A 21,724-nucleotide genomic window follows, 5' to 3' on the forward strand; every position below is an offset into this window, starting at 1 on the left:
CTATATAAACAGGGGCTCTGAGACACAGACTCATACAGCCAGCACTGTCCAGTCTGTCCAGCTAACCCGACTCCACACTCGACAACTCTTCTCCATCACCATGATCTCAGCCGCCGAGAAATCCCTCATCGCCTCCATCTTCAAGAAGAGCGAGGCGCACACAGAGCAGTGGGGCGAGGATGCGATTCACAGGTAATGCATTGCCACTGGCACTTCACTGCACTACAGCAAAAAACATATATATTTTGTATATTCAATCGTTATGATTGAATGGTGCATCGGTTTATTCCCTTTATTCCATGCAGGCTCCTCGTAGTGTTCCCTCAAACCAAGGCATACTTCAGCCACGTTGACATCACCCACGGCTCGGCCCAGATTCGGGCTCACGGTGGGAAGGTGATGAAGGCCATTGCCCAGGCCGCGGCCGACGTTGACAACATGTCCTCCTCATTGAGCAACCTCAGCGACCTGCACGCCTACATCCTGAGAATCGACCCTGTCAACTTCAAGGTAACCTTTTTAAATCCTTCATTCATTTAAGCCATCCTATTGGTATATTCTCGGTTCTGTTCTGATGCGTATGGGATAACAATGAAGGTCATATCTAAGGAGATGGTTTGTTAATGGATATTTGCTTGTGTTGCCTTACAGTTGCTGGCCCATTGCATCCTGGTTGTCCTCGCCAACCGCCTGCCCGTTGACTTCACCCCAGAAGCCCACGTAGCCTGCGACAAGTTCCTGGCCGAGGTGGCCGGGGTGCTGGCGCAGAAGTACCGGTGAACAGCCAGCGGTGAGCCAGAGAGAAAGGAAGAGGACCTCTACACCTGCGATGTATCTGCATCATTACTCTGTACCCTGCTACTTAATTTCTCTTTGTCATTTGAAAATAAACTGATTAAATGAAATCGCAGTTGTTCATGTGGTTATTATGTACCCCTTACTCCAACATTGGTGAAAGGATGTCATGCGTAAAATGCGCATTTGTTTAGAGATTGTCTTGTTCCAATACTTCAATATATGCAGAACAATATCCCGAAGCACAAAAAACATGCAATACAAACTTTTATACCAACACAGGAAATTAGCGCCATATAACTTTTGGTCTACTTCATATATCTTGCAATTTGATTTTACAAAATTAATCTTTATCTTTATTCATTATTAAATATTATTATCATTAATGGTACTAAAAAAGTGCACAGTATCGGTCTGGCAGCTAGAGTTTCCAGTAAGTTACTAATTAAAATAACACAGGAATACCCGCAGTAAACAATAAACTGTAATTATTCAAGTACAATGTTGTTAATTCTGGCAAGAATTACTGAATTATGCGTGACTAAATACTGGGTATTTTTAATCATCCACACATTTCTGACTCCATCTCCCCTTGGCAGCTCACTGTATCGCTTCATAAGCTTATCATAGCTAATTTCACTAGAAGATTTAGTGTTGGCACAACTTGAGCTGGTCGGGATTCCCGATTGAAATTATTGTCATGCCCACTGAGCCATTTTATCACCTGTGGCACCTGGGAAGATTTAAACATGCATTTTGTGATTAAGCTATTTCCCCCAAACCGTGACGCGAATTTATAATTTTGTTATAAAATTTCTATTGTCAAACGAACAATATTATGAAAGATTGCGTGATACATTATAAGATTATAAAAAATAAATAAATAGAGCAATATAGTATATTTTTCTGTACTGGATACAGTAATGGACAGACATATTTACAGCATTTTTCTCAGTGTATAATAAATGTGTTGCCAATACAATACTGTTTATAATAAACCACAGCATTATTATATAGCAAGTGAACAGCAACATCTGCATAACCTTTTGTTCAATGTCTGATATTTATTAATTCAATTTAGAAAATAAGTTTACAACTTAGTAATAACTCAAGTAATAACTTGAATCTTGCATGACATTTAGTCTAAATTATCAACATATTAACATTATTCATTTAGGAGACTCTGACCCTGTGATTAAAGTAGTTTGGAATACAGTAAATACAGGCTGAAATGAAAATAATGCTCTAATACGTAACTTACTAAATAAATATTATATATCTCAGGATACAATGCATTCAGTCTCTCTCCCCTTCTCTGTTTCTTACTGTGAGTGTATTTAATATTAGATTTTAGTTTCCATTCTTAAATATAGCACTTAAGTAGAGCGCATTATAATATAAAATCTAATTCATAATGCTCCATTTAACCTGCCATCCAACAAAGAAGTACTCCACAGTCCGGAAACCACCATCTAAAGAGAGTTTTCCATTTTTCCTTTTCCTTATGAGATTGTATTATATAAGAGCTTGCAAAAGATCAACAATTAAGACTTATGTCTTTACAAAAAAACAATTACCTAAGAATCCTATGGCCCACGCTCTTGTTTTGTAGTGTATGCAGAGACAATAGTATCTAAGAACCTTGTGTAATTCTGGAAGTCTTTTTATTGTGTGGCATAATCAATCCTACTAAAGAAAAGAGATGTACTATTATTATTATTATTATTATTATTATTATTATTATTATTATTATGTTCAGATGTAACTGATTATCTAAAAGGTTTATACATTTTATTATTGTTAGATATTACAACAGAAGTTCATAAATTCAAGATAATCATGACAAAATAAGCATATCTTGCAGCTATATTATGAAATGAAGAATTAAAAGAATAGAAGTAGCATGATAAGCAGCACGGGCAGAAGTCGAGAGAGAGCAAGGAAACAATATAATTGAAAAAGAGTAGTCAAATATGCACTGACTGGGACACTAATTGCAATTGTAAGAAAAGGTTACAATATTATGTAGTGTGTAAAAGGCTTATCCTGTAGTGTTGCTAGAAGCTTTGCAACAGTATATTATTTTTTTTCTAAATTCCGTCAATAGGTTAGGATTTCCTTCTCCCACATTTTCAATGGAGTCATAACTTCTCTTGCAATTACAGAAGATAGAAGCAGCAGGGAAAGGCAGCTGAAGGTGGAGTCAATAGATGAAAGGTCTTCAACTAAGCAGAAGCCTGGAGATAATGCGCTGGAGCTGCAGCCCATGATAAGAGATGGATTCACTTTTCCCAAAATAGATACTTTGGAGGACAGAATCCAAAAGCATGGATATAACTGTCTATCATTGTTTTTTTGTTATTTTTGGTAGGGGGGTGTGTTCAGTTAATTTGGATTTTGATATTACCAGATTTCTCAAAGGCATTTGCACTAATTGATTTCCATGAATGAAGTTATTTCCAGTATCCCTGTCCCTCTAATCCGCTTATGTAATTTTGGATCTAATACTTGATGCTCTTTAAATGTGGATTGCAATGAAGCAGAATGGCTTTTAAATTTGTCTTTGTTCATCTCATTTAACTGGAAGTATTGGAGAAAGGCAGATTTCCAGAACAATAATATCAAAGATGTACCTCACACAAATACTGAGGCTGTACCTTGCAGGGAGATATTTATTATTTCATTCTCTCCTTCTCTCTCCACCAAACCTTTGGTGTTTCATCTGTGAGTGAGATATTGCAGTTTGTGTGCTTTTTACAATATATGGTGGAAAGATGGTAATAAAATAAGTTTTCTCATCGTCTAAATAAAACCGGCCTCTGGCATATTGGGGTTTTATCCATTCTAGCAAATACCAGACACAAAACAGAAATTATTATTATTATTATTATTATTATTATTATTATTATTATTATTATTATTATTATTATTTCATTTGTCACGGGAGGACTAGAAGAACCCCTCATATCAAATCAACAAGAAAGCAACATTTTAAGTAGTTCCTGGTTCGGAAATAGAGATATTTAATATTATGAGATTTAGTTTTTCTCTGTGTATTTAAAGCTAAGAACACTCTGCCCCATGTTCCATTGTGTAGCAGCGGGTGCATATATTTCAGTGGTTATCATTTGTTGTGTGGCAGGAAATAAAATATGTTTTGGGTCAAAATAAATGTATTTTTCTTGATATTGTTAAGTGTTTATTATCACTTTCATTAGCTACATTGTGTTTTAAAAAGGAAGTTTTTTGACACTATTCTCTTTGCATTTGCAGTTGCATTGTCATTTTCGAGAAGGCCAGGAGAAAGGTCCAGAAAGCCAAGGCACTAGATTAGATAGGGAAATGAGGTCCTGGGCGCACGGCTATCTGACCAATAAGGCTGGATTCTCTTCAAACCCCTGGTCACACTTGGTCCTATATAAACAGGGGCTCTGAGACACAGACTCATACAGCCAGCACTGTCCAGTCTGTCCAGCTAACCCGACTCCACACTCGACAGCTCTTCTCCATCACCATGATCTCAGCCGCCGAGAAATCCCTCATCGCCTCCATCTTCAAGAAGAGCGAGGCGCACACAGAGCAGTGGGGCGAGGATGCGATTCACAGGTAATGCATTGCCACTGGCACTTCACTGCACTACAGCAAAAAACATATATTTTGTATATTCAATCGTTATGATTGAATGGTGCATCGGTTTATTCCCTTTATTCCATGCAGGCTCCTCGTAGTGTTCCCTCAAACCAAGGCATACTTCAGCCACGTTGACATCACCCACGGCTCGGCCCAGATTCGGGCTCACGGTGGGAAGGTGATGAAGGCCATTGCCCAGGCCGCGGCCGACGTTGACAACATGTCCTCCTCATTGAGCAACCTCAGCGACCTGCACGCCTACATCCTGAGAATCGACCCTGTCAACTTCAAGGTAACCTTTTTAAATCCTTCATTCATTTAAGCCATCCTATTGGTATATTCTCGGTTCTGTTCTGATGCGTATGGGATAACAATGAAGGACATATCTAAGGAGATGGTTTGTTAATGGATATTTGCTTGTGTTGCCTTACAGTTGCTGGCCCATTGCATCCTGGTTGTCCTCGCCAACCGCCTGCCCGTTGACTTCACCCCAGAAGCCCACGTTGCCTGCGACAAGTTCCTGGCCGAGGTGGCCGGGGTGCTGGCGCAGAAGTACCGGTGAACGGCCAGCGGCAAGCGGTGGAAACCAAGATGCCAATATTGCAAGAGACTGAACATCTAAATGTAGCCTACCTGACAAATCTCTGTGCCAGTGTGTGATAATAAACTGTTTACAAATTAAATTTCTTGTTCATGTTTAATTTGTGTTTTCAAGGCTCAAACATTCGTGTAACAATTTAACAAATAAAAATGTGTAGTTTTTTGAGGATATATTATTGCACAATCATAAATAGTTGATCTAAGCTGGGAAACCATTCAATTGAAGAATTCATATTTCATATAAATAGCTGGCACCTCCAACACTCCAGTAGTATCCCTGAAAACGTACTTTCTAAAGCATCTTCCATTACAGTGGGTTTAAATCAACAGTAATCATTAAGCATGATAAATATTGAAGTGTTTTGTTAAACTAGTTAGGATTACAGTGACACACATACAAATAAATGAATATGTCCTGCTTAAATAATAAACAGTGAATCATAATAGATTCACAATGTAGCATATCTTTGGCTGTCCCTCTATGTTTGGAAAATAGGGTTGGTGGCTTTTAATGTTTGTCATTGTAACTATCTGGCTTCTGCTCTAATCACATTTCAAGCTTTCAATAATATCATAAGTATTTTCACAAATAATGGACACTTTTTTAATTTTACAATTAATGTTTTTTGTGTTGTTGTTTGGGGATTTTATGTTTTTATTACACACATCACAATAATTAGGTCTATAGTCAAGGTTGTGTTAAGCTGTTGTCTGCTGTCACAGGAATCCCTGAGTGCTGTACAGAGCAGAACTGAACACAGCCCAGTAAAGCCTGTATGTATGGTACACCACAGTGACAATCCACTCTCTCAACAGCAAATAAAAAACAGTTTAGATGGAAAGAATTGGATTTCAGTGTTACTCTTAAGGAGTGCAGTTCCAGTGAGAATCCATGAATGAGTAAAATGTGCTACCTGCATTGCTTAAAATCTTAATGCATGTAGAAAGAGTTCCATGTCATTTCAATTAAATAAATGTGGGCATTTAATAATATTTCAAGGCATGAAGATCTGTTCTTATACATAAAGAGTGTGCCGATCAAAGTAGAGTTCAGGGTCAACAGTGACACCTATTTATGGAGGGTAAACTGAGTTCCCAGGAGAAGTGGGCCTAATCCAGAAAGGGTCTGCTTCTACTAACCCAGATTTAAACACAATGAATAAAAACTCAGTTTGATCTGGGTTTAATTGTAGCTAGTCTGAAAACATGATATTCAGAGAGGGCATTTGGGAGAGAATCTACGGTCATGACTTATTCCTGTCCCATCTTGGTAACACTGACAGCCAAGACTACATTTCGCCATAATAAGCACCTAACCAACAGATAACTTAAAAAGGATCTCAGAGGGGCTATAACATATTGTTGGATTTTCCCTGGGCAAAAACGAAAAAATCGAATTGAACGTCTGGAAAGAGTTTAGTTCAGGCGCTGGCTAGACAATGGTTTGGGAAGCATAAATGATGTATATATTGTTTTATTCATGTCAGGTAAACTTGTAGTGCAAGTTATTTACCATGCGGTTGGGAAGGGCGGGGAGGCGCACCTTGCCTCTGCGGGCCCCAGTGCGCCTGTGCGGGACAGCGCGGGAGGCGCAGATAACGCACGCGGGGAGCCTCCTAATCTCGCGCGCAGCCAGGATTCCGGGCCTCGCGGTTTGCGCACGAGCGCAGATAAGAGCACGTGAATCTGCTGCATCCCAGCTCTGCTGCGCCAGATATCGCCATCCTAGTTTATGGAATACCCCATTTCTTGCTTCTGTGGGTTGGATACACTAGAAATATATTTCAAACTATTTATGTTTAGAAAGTGGTGACACAAAGTTGTAAAATCTTCGAAGACTAATTGAAAAACGTGTGTATGTTGACACAAGTCCTTCTTTTAAGCACTATTTGGAGAAAAACGCATTATGATATTCTTGGTTTTGCCACATAATGAGACTGTGCCGGTTTTTAATTCTGTGTAGGATTCAGAAAAAGAAAAAAAAAAGAAAAAAGAAGAAGAAGCTGTCTATAGATGTTTTCTCGCTCATATATAACCAATGAACATTCCTAAATTAAATTATAGAAACCTTACCATGTAAACAGTTTACGCTTCTTTAGTAGTTCGATTTTACAATGCACAAAGTGTATGCAGATTATGCATCTTGTATGTATACATTTTCATTATATAGTAACATGTGCAATTTATTAATCGATGTTTTTAATCAAAACGCTCTTGTGTCAAGATTTGAATGAAATGAAATATTGATATTTAATATTAGCCTATGTTGTAAGAGAAAACTTATGTATAGTTCTATGCACGTATAAACTACTGCAGCCTATATGGAAGTTTCTCAATTACTCCAGGAATGTTCCATTATTAACAGCTAATATTTAAAGTTTAATTTGAAAATAATATATAATTCCCCACCAAAAATGTATTGCCTGCTTAAACCGCGCTGCGTAAAATTAGGCATTATAAATATAATAATAATAATAATAATAATAATAATAATAATAATAATAATAATAATAATTAAATGTATGAAATAGGTGCAATTCTATACAATTCTACAATAATATGACGCATACGTCATCTATTGCAATACTTCTGCGCATAGCCATTTTTTGTTTTTAATTTTCCAAAACACTTAGGAAAGCTTCAACTTCTTAGATCACTGGATATAATAAACCCCATCCCTCTTAGCATAGTCAGCAGCTTTGGGTATTTCATGTTGGTGTTCAGCTGGTATACATGTCACTTTAAAACAATAATACTACATATGTGACCGGCTAATCTGCGCCACTCAGAAAGCCGAGTTAGGAAATGTGACGTGGAAATTGGCACGAATTCATTAATCAGAGATTAAAAAGAAGCTCGGGTGTGATTTCCCCACAACTCGCCGCCTACTAGGATTCTGGTCATACACTTACAAGAATAAATCATACATTATATTATCTCTTTATACAGGAAATTGTTGACTTGTTAGCGATAGGCATAACTTTATATCACCGTAATTTAATGATTTGTATCCAAATTGTTTTAGGCCTGTACATTTATATTTCCACTAATTGTTTTAAATGCAAGTTTGTCCTATTTTGTGATTCTGCAGACTTGTCTTGCCTTTACATACATTATCATGCATGGAATTAAATGGTTGAATCGTGGAGAGTAGTCTTGTGTTAAAGCCACCCTATACAACTTTAATGGTTATTAAAGCATTCGGAAATACTGTAGATCACACGAACCACAAACATAATAATTATTACTACTATATTATTATTATTATTATTATTATTATTATTATTATTATTATTATTATTATTATTATTAGTAGTAGTAGTAGTAGTAGTAGTAGTAGTATAAAATCTACTTCTAGTTCCTGGCTGCTACTACTGGGATTACTAATTACTACTACTTCTACTACTACTACTACTACTGATAATAATAATAAGAAGAATAATAATAATAAGAAGAAGAAGAAGAAGAAGAAGAAGAAGAAGAAGAAGAAGAAGAAGAAGAAGAATTCGAGCTTAACAGTTTTGTAAATGTTTTTGTAATTATCTTCAGGTAATAACAGTATAGGCCAAATAAAAAAAAATATGATCGTTTGATTGAATTGCGAATGTAAAAGGACAAACAAAAAGCTGAATGTAAAAACATAACTTTTTCATACTGTATTGCACAGAAACATGGATATGTGTGTGCAGTAATGTTCTGTTTTTATCTTGGTGTTTGCTAGCATTAAAAAGAAAACTTCTTAATAAACGAGACTGGAAATATAGTTGATTAAATAATGTTACAATACTTGTATTATATCCGTGCTATAATCGGGTCACAGTGTAGCCCGTTTGGATGGAAAGATAAGACAAACAGCAGCCCCTCCTAGTTTTCAGGGTGGGACAGCACAGCTGTCCAATGGGAAGTGACTCTGTGCTCGTCTGGAGGTTCGAGCTTCCCTTTAAAAAGAGCCCGGTGCCGATTCTCTAGCACGGGCATCCTTTTCAATCTTGAGAAACTACCAAAGCAACAACTCCCGAAACAACCATGTCTCTCAGCGCCACCGACAAGGAGCAGATTAGCAAGACTTGGGCCAAGGTCTCCCCCAAGGCAGCGCAGTTAGGCGTCGAGTCTCTGTCCAGGTACGGTACACCGGCTTCTGCTTCTCTGTCGCCACTTGAGTGCTTAAAGGCACTAGACGCATGTTTAATTAACGCGTATGGTAACACCGAGTACATTTACTTCGAGTTAAGGGTGTAAAATGTCCTCAATAAAGGTGTAAGCACCGAGATGCTTTCAGGGTTTACTCTCCTAGAATGGTCATGTAATCTTCATGCTCATTCTTCATTAACGTAAAATAATAATATGCTAAAAGCTGTATCTATTGACAAGGCCTGGCACTGCACCTTTAAATGTGTATCAAATGTGTTGTTAACCCATTTTGGAAAACATGAAACTCTGGGCTTCCGCAGTTGCCTCCACTCCAGGCAGTGAATCCAAATGGCTAACAAAGGCTTGCCTCTTCTCCGTTCATCTTCATGAATGGATGTCTGTGGTGTTTTCTCGGCAGGTTGCTCGTCGTCTTCCCTCAGACCAAGACCTACTTCTCCCACTTTGCGGACCTGAGCTCCAGCTCTGCCCAGGTGAAGGCCCATGGAGCCAAGGTGGTGGGTGCCATTGGCCAGGCTGTGAACAGCATTGATGACATCCATAGCAGCCTGAGCAAACTCAGTGAGCTGCACGCCTACAACCTCCGTGTGGACCCTGTCAACTTCAAGGTAATGAACGTCCTTCATTCAGTACCAGGGTTGTGGGAAATATAAGGAATAGCCTATAGCATTTGAAAGATTTATTGTTTGACAAAAATTGGTTGGGTGTAGGCTAAGTAGTTCTTAATTATAACTTTGACATGGACAGAAGCAGTTCCTAGCTGTGCCCCTTTAATGTGGAGATGAGGATGGTTAAATGTTGATTCAATTCTGATCTTGGATTCTGTTTTTTGCAGCTTCTGGGACACACCTTACTGGTCAGTCTCTCTGCCGCTCTGGGAGCTGACTTCACACCTGAAGCACATGTTGCATGGGACAAGTTCCTCTCCATCGTGGCCATGGTTCTGGCTGAGAAGTACCGCTAAAGGCCTTAAACTGGGACATGAAGGGGAAACCAGCAAGCCAGCCAGGAGAAAGCGCAGCCACTCTTTTGTTTTTGCGTTTTTCACCCTTTATGTGTCAATGCCAATGTATTCCACCAATAAATAGAACTTGAATGAATTTCACTTTGTCATGCCTTTTACATTTCACTTGGTTGATATAACACTGCTGGTAAGAGGGGATGAGACTGGGCCTGTTACAGGAGAGCTTGCAAACAGCAGCCAGTACTGAGTTCCAATTTTACACAAGTGTTTTTTATGTCACAAAACTGAAAGATTTAAAGTATAAGTGCTTGCTGAATATAGTATTCTACTGGAGGCTGAATGCCTTCACATTGTAATAAGATTTAGTTTTTATAAACTTCTGCCTCAAGTTCTAAAAACTGCAAGTACAGGTACATAATAGTTCAGACATAATTGCACTCAAACAATTGGTGGTGGCGTTAATTGATTTCTTCAGCAAAGCCATGGTTCTGTAGAGACAACCCAGATATCTATACCTTAGTATACAGATGCAGAATAAATCACTACTGTGAAACTGCCAGTTTGAAAATGTAAGTTTAAAAGGCAAGTAAGCCAATGCATAACAAATATATAGCTTTGCATGACAGAACAGTGCTTCTTTTTTTAATTGTCTCTAGCTTTGGATTTGACATTAAAAATAGACCAAATGGTATTCCAGCTAGTCTCAGATTTAAAAATTGTAACCCCTGCCGCTATATTTTTTAGTGTAATAGGTTTCAGGAGCTGCTTTAACTAATGACAGGTTTTCTTTTACTCTCACAACCACTCACTCACTTTAAATAGCCACAAGAAAAATGTAGACGCATAAAAACAAAAAACTGCCAGAAATCAGTCAGAAATGTTCAAGTTCAAGTTTTATTTATTTGTATCCTTCTCTTTTCTGCATCACGTTAATGGAGAGCTTTGGTGAGAAAAAGCATAGGGAACAAAATAATAACGAAAAAACAAAAGTGAGATGAAGAAATCACGTTAAAACATGTCTTATTTAGTCTAGCTATTTTTTTCTATATTTTATATATGTACCAACTTGTATATCCCTAACACCACCACCACCACCACCACCACTACCAACAACAACAACAACAACAACAACAACAACATAATAATAATAATAATAATAATAATAATAATAATAATAATAATAATACATTCCAGTAAACCAAAAAGGTTGTCGACTCTACATTAGGAGAGTTTCCAATAACCAAGACAAGGCCTGTAGCTAGCAGCGTAGCTAGGTCCTTATCTTTATCCAGGGTCCCACGTAAGCGGCAGCGCCTCTCAGAAGTTGGCAGTTTTACAGCAGAGCCGAACGAGTGCAGTTATGCTAACCCAGGAGGATAAAAACCTTCTGGTGAGCATTTCGGAAAGCATTGCTGCAGACGCAGAAGAAATTGGTGCCGAGTCACTTTTAAGGTATATGCACGTCTTACATAACAACAACAACAATAATAGATTGCTAATTTTATATAATAATAATTTGGTAAGTAAAACATGAGTTATAACTGACTTCAAGCTTCTTAACCGACTGTTACATTAACATGTGCAATGCATTCATTGTGTGGCCTAGAATTAGAAGTTTTGTTCACTTCGGAAGAGAGTGAGATATTCATGCTTTGGAAATACAGTACGTGTAACAAAAATAACTTACTTCAAAAGAAGGCGTCTTTTTCGGCTGTCTGCCACACAAAGGTACATTCCCGTCTTTCTGTAATGTGTAGATGTATTACATTGTTTCGTGCGTTTAAAAGTGTACGAAATGAAACTTCAAGGAAGCTACATGTCGTTGTCGAAGCAGGCATGTCAGTGGTCATATTATGTCAAAAACTTAAAATAATGCACTATGCAGGTATTATCCACATGGCATCGTTTGTTACACCATTTGATAACTTTTAAATATACAAAATTGACCGCCATTCAGCCAATAAAACAACTAATTAGCTTTTTTTAATATTGAATGCTACGAAATTCATATGGATTTGGGGATATTTGTTACACATATAAAGGTATATATTGGCTGCTATTACACTTTTAGATAGTTTACAAGGTTTGTTAGTTAATTAGTTATCAATAAGTTTATTATTATGAATCCCAAATGAACACAAGAGAATAAAAGTCATGGTCTGGTGCAGTGCTGTTGTCTCACGTTTGTTTGGCATATGAACGTCTAAAGGATTCATTTGAGCTGCATCGTAGCTGCTCAACCTTACTTTTTGTGTTTACTGACATAAAGCACGCATTGAATGTGTAGGACAGCCCCCAAATGCCTCTAAATACACCTACATTATTATTATTTTTCAGGGGGAGACCCCTGAGACCCACCCCCACCCAGCAGGATAACATGTGTCCTAAGGGTATAAGTGTGTAGTCACATCTTTGGCCTATTATACAAACTTCTTATATTTTATTTCTTCCACACACCACTGGTTACATATGTGACAACACAACAGTTTTAGGTGCAGTCAACAATAATAACACGTTTCTCTGTGTGTCTCTGGTAGGATGTTCACCTGCTATCCTAAAACCAAGACGTACTTTGCCCATCTAGACATCAGTCCCGGGTCAGCCCATCTACGGTCCCATGGTAGGAAGATCATCTTGGCAATTGGAGAGGGGGCACGGAACGTCAATACCCTGACAACTGCCCTGGCGCCACTCAGCGCACTGCACGCCTATCAGCTCATGATACACCCCACCAATTTCAAGGTACGTTTGTGCATCAATTAGAAACAGCATGGCTTTACAAGCTTATGTATTCTATTGGTCTATATCCTCCATCCAAAGCGAAAAATAAATCCCAGGTCTACAGCTGATTTCATTTGATGGACTGGGATAAGGATATTTACTCAAAATCACTATTATTATGTCTTTCATAATCATATTTATATGTATGTGTGTGTGTGTGTGAGTGTGTCATTCTGAAAGAGTATCTAGATCAGTGGTTCCCAACCCTGGTCCTGGTCACCCCCTACCCTGCTGATGTTTGTCCCAACCAAGCTCTCAATTACTTAATTGACCCTTAATTGAACTAATAATTTCCTAAATCAGAGCCTTTTATTGATTTTAAACTGTAGAGGTTATAAGTTAAGTATAGAATTCTATAAAGAACATATTAAAGAACCAACTATTTTATAACAAACCCTATTAAGTCAAATCTAAGCAAATTGTTATTATTATTATTCATTTCTTAGAAGATGCCCTTATCCAGGGTGACTTACAAAACATAAGTGCATAAGAGAAATATACAGTTAATACAAGTCCTACATCCTAGATTTGTGAGCTAATAATTGCTGACAAGATGTGAAGTCATAGTAAATAGCTCAGGGTAAAGGGACATAGGGGCAAACAATATAAACAACACGAGTACTAGCAATGTAAAAGCAAGTTGTACATCGAACACTAGATAAAGTGCAATGTAACAGGAGAGCTGAGCCCCACAGGAGAATGACAGCTAAGTTACACGTACAGTCTGAATAGGTGTGTCTTGAGTGGTCAGAAGGTGGTCAGTGACTCTGCTCTCCTGATTTCAGATTGTTACTTCAATTAAGGTTCAATTAAGTAATAAGCTCGGTTGGAATGAAACCGGGACCAAGGTTGGAACCTCTATTCCAGATGGTGATTTTGAGTATAGAGACAGAGAGGAAGAGGGGGTGTGAGAGCGCAAGAGATGTAAATAATGTATGAGAATGTGATTTACCCACAGTATCTCTTCAATTCTATATACACCATCGCTTGTATTCTAGAATGGGGAACAACCAAACCCTCATGTGACCCTAAAACAATGTTTTTTGGGGGATGGGAGGGGGAGATTGAATATGAGGTACAGTTGTAACGCTCTTGTCACATTGCTTTTGTGTTCCAGCTCCTGTCACATTGCATACTGGTGACACTTGCATGTCACAGGCCTCAGGAGTTCACTGAAGTTGCCCATGGTGCCTGGGACAAGTTCCTGTCAGCAGTGTCTGCTGTTCTATCCGAGAAGTACAGATAGGCAGCCTTCTCAATAGAAACACCTCCAAACCCACTCCAGTGTTTTGTAATTTCAATTTATTTCTAATAAAAAAAAATTAAAAAACGTGTGCATTCTCCTTCTTCTCCACTTTCTCCTGAGTACCACTTTTTATCAAATCATAGACACCACCAAAACAACAAGAACATTTTAACCATTAACGGTCAAATACAATTGTTTATTTTATTTCTAGCACAAAGCATTTTTTTCGATCTCTTTGGCAAATGCTTTGGTTTACATGTTCTTCCCATGTAGTCCTTGTGGATCTGGAGGGCGCAGTGAAGGGATGATTCTCAATTAATCAATTAGTATTGACAGAACGGTGTTGATTGCGCAATCGTTTTGTGTTCACGTGCTTGCAAATGATGCGTCGCGTTTTCGGACTTCGCCGGCGCGTGGCTCCCTCTGCAGGCGGGTTGCGCCTCGAGTTCATTTCAGCACCGACGCCTGCGGACAGCTCCCACACAGCGCCGGACTTACCATGCCCGGGAAAGCAGTTTCTTATTTTTCACTTTATGTATTTAAACTGTCATCATAATCATAATAATTAATAACCTGAAGGTTCACAATGATGCCAGCCAAAAAGTGCTCGGAAAGCATCATTGTTTCGGTCCTAATTCCAGACGCCTTTGTCCAGTTAAAGCGGGATCTTACCAAAGCGTAATAATCATCCTGTTTATTCCCCACGAGTCCATTACCTGGCCATGTGTTGGTCTCAATTTATTCTGAATGATGGCTTCTGTTCAGGCAACTATGGTAGCAACAGTTTTTGCAAAAACTCTCCGCAGGGGTTTAGGGGTGGACGTGGAGCATTCTGCCAAAGGAAAGATACACATATAAAAATATATTTAAAAATAAATAAATAAACTAATTAAATCTTCATATAAAGTGATCAGTAATAGATTCGAACTGTATAGTAGAGGAATATAGTTACCTAGGAAGCCTTGCTGCCGATGTCATCGGACTTGGCAGACGTTTTACTGCACATGGGCTTCACAACCTGTTTGACTTTTTCACTGAGGCTCATAGCTGCGGACGATGCTTCCTTTCTATCGGTAACGGGATACTGGGGAATAACCGGCTCAGCCGGCGAACCTGGACCTTATGGGCTCCGCGGTGTTGGCACATATTGGCTGTACAAGTTGCATCTTGGTCAGTGTTCAAAGAAAAAAGGAAAAACGTCAGTTGTACTGTCAACGATGAAATAATTTGCAGATAATTCAATTATTATTAAGGCATTAGTATGAATTACTAATAATATAAAACGAAATATATTTAAGCCATTACTACTGAATAAAGGCATGTATGTCTATGTGCCTATTTCTTCATCTATCTGTCTTCCTATCTATCTGTCAAGGTCTCCGTATGTATAGACACATTGACAGATAGATAGGAAGAGAGATAAATGAATAAATAGGCACATAGGCATATATGCTTTTATTCAGTAATAATGAATTAAACATATTTCGTTGTATAGTATTTTTAATTCATAACAGATGGATATTAAAGGATATAAATGTGTGTGCAATGGTTTCGAAATGCAGAACACAATAAACGCACAATGTGTAATTCCGCACTGCGGCGTGCTGTGATTTTACAACAGCACAAGGGACTGCTTTGCTCTCTCTCTCTATCTTTCGAAACGATCTCAATATATTTAACAGCTCCTCTCTTTCCACACCATGCACCGACAATCATTTCTGGATGGCGAAACAGCCAAAAGCAGGGTTCGAATTACGGGGTGGATTGGGGGGGTTGAACCCCCCTAATTAAGACTTGGACCCCCCCGAAAGAGGCAAAAATAGAAGGGTGGGATGGTCGAAACATGAATATATCGTAACGTAAATAGCGGTCCCCTCACAGTTTTTGACCGTCACTAGCACCCCCCCTTCCCCCGCTCTCACAATGTTTGCTGCCCCCCCGGTTTGTCATTGTATAATTCGCACTCTGGCCAAAAGGATATACTGAAGATCAACCTGACAGACAGCGCACACGTCTTCTTTACCCAGACAAATACAAAAACACAATTCCACAATATTTGGCAAAATTACACATGAATTCAACTTTAAATAAATCAATTTTAAAGCTCTTCGATGCAAAGCTTTGTCACATTGTGTGGCAATAGGCAATTATTTCCACTGTACAGAAAGCCTGGAACAGCACCTAACACTCTTAGAACGAATGTGTTAAACTGAACACATTCTGAGTTTGTTCAAGGACAACACAAATGTGTGTTAACATTTACCAAAGTACGACACGATAACGTGTATTTGTAACACAATACTGGGTATTTGTAACACATTAATGTGTCTTTCCCACACAGAATTGCGTTAAAAATATACATTATTGTGTTGTAATTTGGTAAATTTTAACACAAAGTGGTGTTGTCCTTGAACAAACTCAGAATGTGTTAAATGTAATGTTAAATGTATTTTCTTGATTTAATACAGCGACAATGTGACCACTTATTAACTTTAACCAGGCGCTAATAGCAAACTACAAAACACAAGGATGGGGTATTTATACTGTACTGGACAGAAGCGAGACAGCTGATTCGGAGTTGTCTACTGCCGAAATTCAATTATAAATGCCAATTTATAACCACGAAAGTTGTCTTTCTTTAGATTTTCTTAAATATTGTTAATAATATTAATGAACACAGATGAACACAGTATTTGTTAAATATCATTTACACACCAGCACTGAACCCCTTCGTTTGTTTCAGCCACTGCCCCCCCGCAAGGCTGTGCACGTCACTGTATATGTATATAGTTTATGATTAAGGTATATACTGGAGAACTAAGTTTGATGATATATTTAATATATAAATAAAATCGAAATTATAAATGTTTGATTTCATTCATACATACCATAATGTTCACCTTTTATTCATGCATTTACCCAGGATAAAGTAAAAGAATCACAAACATAGTTTTCATACAATGCTTTTAAATGTATTTATTGTTTTTTTCTCAGACATTCAGCCCGTAGTAATCACACAGAGTAAATGTTTGATGATCGCTTCTGTGCATCTGTGCCGTGGAGGATAGAGGGGCACGGCGGCTGCATTGGGGGGCTCTAATGGTACTGTCTGCGGAGAGCGCTGATGACAACATCCAGGAACTTGTGCCAGGTGGCCTGGTACTCGACGGTGAAGAAAGATCCCAACTGGGCAGCCAAGACGATGGTGAGGATGTCACCCAGGAGCTGCAAGGACATTCACAATAAGTACAGGGTTACTAACAAATACCAACACCTGACATATCAATATTCAGAACGGGTGGACAATTATTTGTGACAAGTGTGAACAGAGCTTGTGAACAAAAACCTACCCTGAAGTTATCGGGGTCAACGTGCAGTTTCTCGGAGTGCAGCACGCTGAGGGCGGAGAAGCTGTCCTTGATGTTGTCCAGGTTCTTCACAGCCCTGTCCAGCCCTCCGAGGACGACCTTGCCGTGGTTGGCGACCTTGGCGTTCCCGAGGATGGCAGCGGAGCTCGACAGGTTTCCAAAGCTGCCGAAATAGCGCTGAGTCCAGGGGTACACGATCAGGAGCCTGGGGGGAAAGAGAATTATTAAAATACCAAAAAAGGGTAACGAATATTTTAATATAATTATTATTGACAATAATAATATTACAACAAACAAAGTTACCATTTAGACTATCTGTAGACGTTTTATTGATGCTTTCATTTTATTCAGCAGCTCCTTATCAACATTAAATATTATTTCAGAATATGTAGCATAAAAGTCACAAACACCCTGGTGATCATTAGGTATACATTACCTGGCCAGGGCCTGGGGTCCGATTTCATCGATTTTAATTTTGCCCCAGATAGCAGTGATGGCGGCACGCTCGGCAGCTGTCCATTCAACCATGGCGATAGGGTTTGGTTTCGTCGGCTTTGGAAATAAATTAAGCAATGAAAATCCCGTGGTGTCGGACTGTTTCTCGGCACAATTTATGGACGTTTCATTTCTCCGCCCACGGGAGACATCCAAAGGTGATAGGCTGACTCTACCAGGAGGCAAGACCCTGGCACTAGAGTCATATGGGCAGGATGCCAAGGGCTGCCCCTGCATGATGGCACTAATTCGCTCTTATCGTGATTAAACGTTTCATCCACACAAATTTCCCACCCAAACTCAATTACATCTAAAACTATACAATTTGTTAAAATTAGTAATTCTTAAATTAATTAAGATGTAATTTAACACAATGTGTTTTTTAACAGAATAATGTATTTTTCCTTGAACAAACGTGTTAAATGTAATGAGTGACACAAATGCACGACAACAAACAATAATAATAATGCAAAGGCCATCACTGAAGTAAATTAAACTAAGATCGATTATAAAATGCAGTGCAATACTGTAAAGGGGTAGTTCGAGCAAATGTCGCTACGTGCAGTTCAGTTCAAGCTAATAGTAAGAAGTTAAGACGAATTTAAATGCAAATACAAAAAAAAATGTATTTTATCAGTCTTGCTCTATGTCTTATAAAAAATATATATATTACTGTGTACCTGGAATGGAAAAAATCCAACAGATATTTGTTTTATATAACTAATTGAAAAAAAAACATATATAACTAATCATAACCCATATAACTCAGTTTCTAGAAGGTGTTGTTTTTGGGATACATTTTGGATGGGAGTTATCTAGCCCACATTGATGTGTACGAGCTGGTTATCTATGTGATTCAGACCAGCCCCACCTCAGTAATGGTCCTCAATTCGTTTGAATTTTTTAATATGATTACCAAGAAAACGTTTACGGTCGATCTGAGTTCACAAGAGGTTTTGGCGTGTTTGTAAATGTGTACCTTTCTTTATTTCCACAGGTCCTACAAAAAACACTGCACACATATTGACAATTTCAGTATTAATAAATAATACTAAGATTATTTCATATTGTCTAGTTCTGTATTTTTTTTATCAGCACATATGCATTTGCATTTTGTCGTGCAGTCCGACGATATATTTTTAGGCATTTTGTCCTTTGAACTTTACAAAACTCTCAGAAAATCGCTGTTATCTTTAACCACAAACCCAAATAAGTGTGTGCTACATGTTGAAAACCTTATCTTAGTCCGTAAGGTGCCAGTAAAAGGATTTTAAACCAGATAAATGTTATGTCGACAATGGCTTACGGGAGGAGGACAAAAGAGTCCGATTCAGATTTTAACAATTTGCTAAATAAATACGAAAAATATGGTCTGGCAAATACCACGAAATACCATATTAAAACCACAAAAATACAGTATATCGGGGTGCTAGTTGACATTGTGATTAGGCTCATAGAAAAACACAGAGTTTCTGTATATTTGTAATGTAGTGATTTACTCTTGCCTCGCATTACTAGTACTCGTATTGTTTAATTTGATCTGCCCTATGCTGCCTTCCCCTGGCCCTTGACTGTGATCTAACATCTTGTCTGCACGTATCTGCTTTTACAGTCCAGGATGTAAGACGTCATATATTGTGTAAATTGGAATCGGAATTGGTAAAATGTATTATGCTTTGAATTGCACTGTATTATGTGAATTGGAATTTGTAATATGTTATGCCTTGTACTGCACTATATTTTTGCACTTTGTATTGCGCTTATATTTTGTAAGTCGCCTTGGATAAATAAAGAAATAAGAAATAAATAATAATAAAATAATAATATTTGTATTAATTCCTCAATAAAAGTTTGTAAGTCTGCCTTTACTTGTAAAAATGTGAATTACTGTGAATTCCCGATTGGACTGAGGAGAGCAGCATGCGATTATATTAGGACTATATTATAAGGAACACAATATGGAATATAATTATGAATATCACTTATATGATACATTGACAAAAAAGCGTCGCTTCTGGAGTAAGCGACCAAGCCCAAACTTGGAGGCAATCAATATTTTTTCTGTCACTTTCGAAGCAGATTACAATACTGCATTCAGTCAGTTAGTTTAACTCTTTAATTTAAAAATTTTGCTAGTGCTAACGTATACGACTTACAGTAATGATTTATGTATTGTTTTATATGTATGGATTTATTAATTTTAATGGTCGTGTGTAATCCTTAAAACTTGTGAGTAAGCCTATTGTTTTACAGTAGAAGGGCATAAGAGAGATCCGACATACTGTTGAGTTTTTGTTTGCTTTTTTTTGTTTTTTCATATTTCATTGTCTTTCAACAGTTGCATATATAAGTGACAAACTCAATATTTTGGAGCAATGTATATACAATATACAGAAAGATGCAGACAAAAAAAAAAAACAGTAAAATTAATTCGTTTGCATGTTTTTTTATTAGCAATAAGACTACACGTGACAGAGCTGGATTGAGCACGGCGTCTGCTGGGGTTTCCATGGTCTGCTTATTAACGGTACTTCTCAGCAAGAGCCAGAGACAGGGCGGCGAGGAACTTGTCCAGGGAGACGTGCACCTCGGGAGTGAGTTCTCCAGGGAAGAAATATGCCACGGCAACAATAATATTGTGGGAGAGGATCTGAAATGAACATATGTGGGAGTTAATCGAGATCAGGTACATTCACATGCACGCCGCACTACACAGACAGTAAAGGAATCACTCTGTGAGCATCATTAACCCAGCACACGTTTAAAGGGCATGTCTGCCCTGCTTTCAAATGCATTTCCTATTATCACCCTGTATCTTCTGGTGTATAAAGCAGAGTTGTGATGATATTGTGACCAACCTTGAAGTTGGCAGGATCCACTCGCAGCTTGAAGGCATGCAGATCGCTGTGGACGCCCAGGGAGGCTCTCAGGTTGTCGATGTTGTTAATAGCATCGTTGACGGCGCCCATGATGGTTTTAGCATGCTTGCGCACTGGGGCGGAGCCGTAGCTGAGGTCTGCCCAGTGGGAGAAGTAGGTCTTGGTCTGGGGATAGACGTGCAGCATTCTGAAAAAGGAAACCACACAAAAAGTAAGCAATAGCTATATCGCATTGTTTCCTATACATCGTGTACATGGTATTCTGCACACACACACATAAATAACTATCTATACATATACAAAACACACACACACAGTATAACCCTGTAAATACAGATAGCATATACTTTACTTACTTACTTTAAGGTATATATTTTAATGGAAATGTGAAAGAGTGACAGACGTGCGCTGTATAGTATAGGACAGGGGGTTACCTGGACAGAGCTTCGTTGCCGATGTCGTCGGACTTGGCGGAGGCCTTTTTCCAGAGGTTCTGGACGTTCTGTTTGTCCTTAGCGGTGAGACTCATGGCTGCGGATGATGCTTTTAGTTTCCAGTCGAATAAAAAACGAGAACAGAAGCTGCTGAGATGGCCGACTTGAAGCAGCTTTATATTCACTCCGCAACACTGGCACACCCTAAACTGCCCGAATTGAAACCCCACCTCTGAAATTAGGCAGTTTAATTGGCTGTTTGTGTGATACGATCAATATCAATAAAACTTTTTTTTTTTTTTTATGGAACTCTGCCAATTCATATTTTGTGGTGCGTATGTGTCGTTTAGTTTCAGTGCGATACTTTTATCTGCAAAATGCCA

General features: G+C 38.4%; 6 protein-coding genes across 6 annotated transcripts; 4 read left to right on the forward strand and 2 right to left on the reverse strand.

Moving 5' to 3' along the window:
• The first annotated feature begins 15 nt into the window (after positions 1–15).
• On the forward strand, positions 16–905 carry LOC136712905 (hemoglobin subunit alpha-like). The gene is made up of 3 exons (XM_066689730.1): positions 16–192; positions 306–510; positions 652–905. Exons 1-3 carry the CDS (start codon positions 101–103, stop codon positions 778–780), a joined length of 426 nt encoding a protein of 141 aa, XP_066545827.1. The 5' UTR covers positions 16–100; the 3' UTR covers positions 781–905.
• Positions 906–4,236: 3,331 nt separating this feature from the next.
• On the forward strand, positions 4,237–5,108 carry LOC136712903 (hemoglobin subunit alpha-like). The gene is made up of 3 exons (XM_066689728.1): positions 4,237–4,401; positions 4,513–4,717; positions 4,859–5,108. The coding sequence occupies exons 1-3, from the start codon at positions 4,310–4,312 to the stop codon at positions 4,985–4,987; spliced, it is 426 nt and encodes a 141-aa protein (XP_066545825.1). The 5' UTR covers positions 4,237–4,309; the 3' UTR covers positions 4,988–5,108.
• Positions 5,109–8,982: 3,874 nt separating this feature from the next.
• Positions 8,983–10,274, forward strand: LOC136712687 (hemoglobin subunit zeta-like). The gene is made up of 3 exons (XM_066689406.1): positions 8,983–9,146; positions 9,575–9,782; positions 10,010–10,274. The coding sequence occupies exons 1-3, from the start codon at positions 9,052–9,054 to the stop codon at positions 10,136–10,138; spliced, it is 432 nt and encodes a 143-aa protein (XP_066545503.1). The 5' UTR covers positions 8,983–9,051; the 3' UTR covers positions 10,139–10,274.
• Positions 10,275–11,450: 1,176 nt separating this feature from the next.
• LOC136712688 (hemoglobin subunit zeta) lies at positions 11,451–14,239 on the forward strand. The gene is made up of 3 exons (XM_066689408.1): positions 11,451–11,590; positions 12,676–12,880; positions 14,037–14,239. Exons 1-3 carry the CDS (start codon positions 11,499–11,501, stop codon positions 14,163–14,165), a joined length of 426 nt encoding a protein of 141 aa, XP_066545505.1. The 5' UTR covers positions 11,451–11,498; the 3' UTR covers positions 14,166–14,239.
• A 2,887-nt stretch (positions 14,240–17,126) lies between these two features.
• LOC136712816 (hemoglobin cathodic subunit beta) lies at positions 17,127–18,133 on the reverse strand. The gene is made up of 3 exons (XM_066689603.1): positions 17,970–18,133; positions 17,516–17,738; positions 17,127–17,390 (listed from the first exon to the last, which is right to left on the reverse strand). Exons 1-3 carry the CDS (start codon positions 18,059–18,061, stop codon positions 17,262–17,264), a joined length of 444 nt encoding a protein of 147 aa, XP_066545700.1. The 5' UTR covers positions 18,062–18,133; the 3' UTR covers positions 17,127–17,261.
• A 2,325-nt stretch (positions 18,134–20,458) lies between these two features.
• LOC136712317 (hemoglobin subunit alpha) lies at positions 20,459–21,508 on the reverse strand. Its single transcript, XM_066688815.1, has 3 exons — positions 21,342–21,508; positions 20,887–21,094; positions 20,459–20,678 (listed from the first exon to the last, which is right to left on the reverse strand). Exons 1-3 carry the CDS (start codon positions 21,434–21,436, stop codon positions 20,550–20,552), a joined length of 432 nt encoding a protein of 143 aa, XP_066544912.1. The 5' UTR covers positions 21,437–21,508; the 3' UTR covers positions 20,459–20,549.
• Between the last annotated feature and the right edge of the window lie 216 nt (positions 21,509–21,724).

This window comes from Amia ocellicauda, chromosome 17 (genome assembly GCF_036373705.1).
Source record: "Amia ocellicauda isolate fAmiCal2 chromosome 17, fAmiCal2.hap1, whole genome shotgun sequence".
NCBI classification, from domain to species: Eukaryota; Metazoa; Chordata; class Actinopteri; order Amiiformes; family Amiidae; genus Amia; species Amia ocellicauda.

Coding starts and splice junctions, on each gene's coding strand:
- LOC136712903 (XM_066689728.1), top strand. CDS start 4,310: ATGATCTCAGCCGCCGAGAAATCCCTCATCGCCTCCATCTTCAAGAAG. Junction 4,402..4,512: donor GGCGAGGATGCGATTCACAG/GTAATGCATTGC, acceptor TATTCCATGCAG/GCTCCTCGTAGTGTTCCCTC. Junction 4,718..4,858: donor TCGACCCTGTCAACTTCAAG/GTAACCTTTTTA, acceptor GTTGCCTTACAG/TTGCTGGCCCATTGCATCCT.
- LOC136712816 (XM_066689603.1), bottom strand. CDS start 18,061: ATGGTTGAATGGACAGCTGCCGAGCGTGCCGCCATCACTGCTATCTGG. Junction 17,739..17,969: donor GGACCCCAGGCCCTGGCCAG/GTAATGTATACC, acceptor CTTTCCCCCCAG/GCTCCTGATCGTGTACCCCT. Junction 17,391..17,515: donor TTGACCCCGATAACTTCAGG/GTAGGTTTTTGT, acceptor ATGTCCTTGCAG/CTCCTGGGTGACATCCTCAC.
- LOC136712688 (XM_066689408.1), top strand. CDS start 11,499: ATGCTAACCCAGGAGGATAAAAACCTTCTGGTGAGCATTTCGGAAAGC. Junction 11,591..12,675: donor GGTGCCGAGTCACTTTTAAG/GTATATGCACGT, acceptor TGTCTCTGGTAG/GATGTTCACCTGCTATCCTA. Junction 12,881..14,036: donor TACACCCCACCAATTTCAAG/GTACGTTTGTGC, acceptor TTTGTGTTCCAG/CTCCTGTCACATTGCATACT.
- LOC136712687 (XM_066689406.1), top strand. CDS start 9,052: ATGTCTCTCAGCGCCACCGACAAGGAGCAGATTAGCAAGACTTGGGCC. Junction 9,147..9,574: donor GGCGTCGAGTCTCTGTCCAG/GTACGGTACACC, acceptor TTTTCTCGGCAG/GTTGCTCGTCGTCTTCCCTC. Junction 9,783..10,009: donor TGGACCCTGTCAACTTCAAG/GTAATGAACGTC, acceptor TGTTTTTTGCAG/CTTCTGGGACACACCTTACT.
- LOC136712905 (XM_066689730.1), top strand. CDS start 101: ATGATCTCAGCCGCCGAGAAATCCCTCATCGCCTCCATCTTCAAGAAG. Junction 193..305: donor GGCGAGGATGCGATTCACAG/GTAATGCATTGC, acceptor TATTCCATGCAG/GCTCCTCGTAGTGTTCCCTC. Junction 511..651: donor TCGACCCTGTCAACTTCAAG/GTAACCTTTTTA, acceptor GTTGCCTTACAG/TTGCTGGCCCATTGCATCCT.
- LOC136712317 (XM_066688815.1), bottom strand. CDS start 21,436: ATGAGTCTCACCGCTAAGGACAAACAGAACGTCCAGAACCTCTGGAAA. Junction 21,095..21,341: donor GGCAACGAAGCTCTGTCCAG/GTAACCCCCTGT, acceptor TTCCTTTTTCAG/AATGCTGCACGTCTATCCCC. Junction 20,679..20,886: donor TGGATCCTGCCAACTTCAAG/GTTGGTCACAAT, acceptor TGTTCATTTCAG/ATCCTCTCCCACAATATTAT.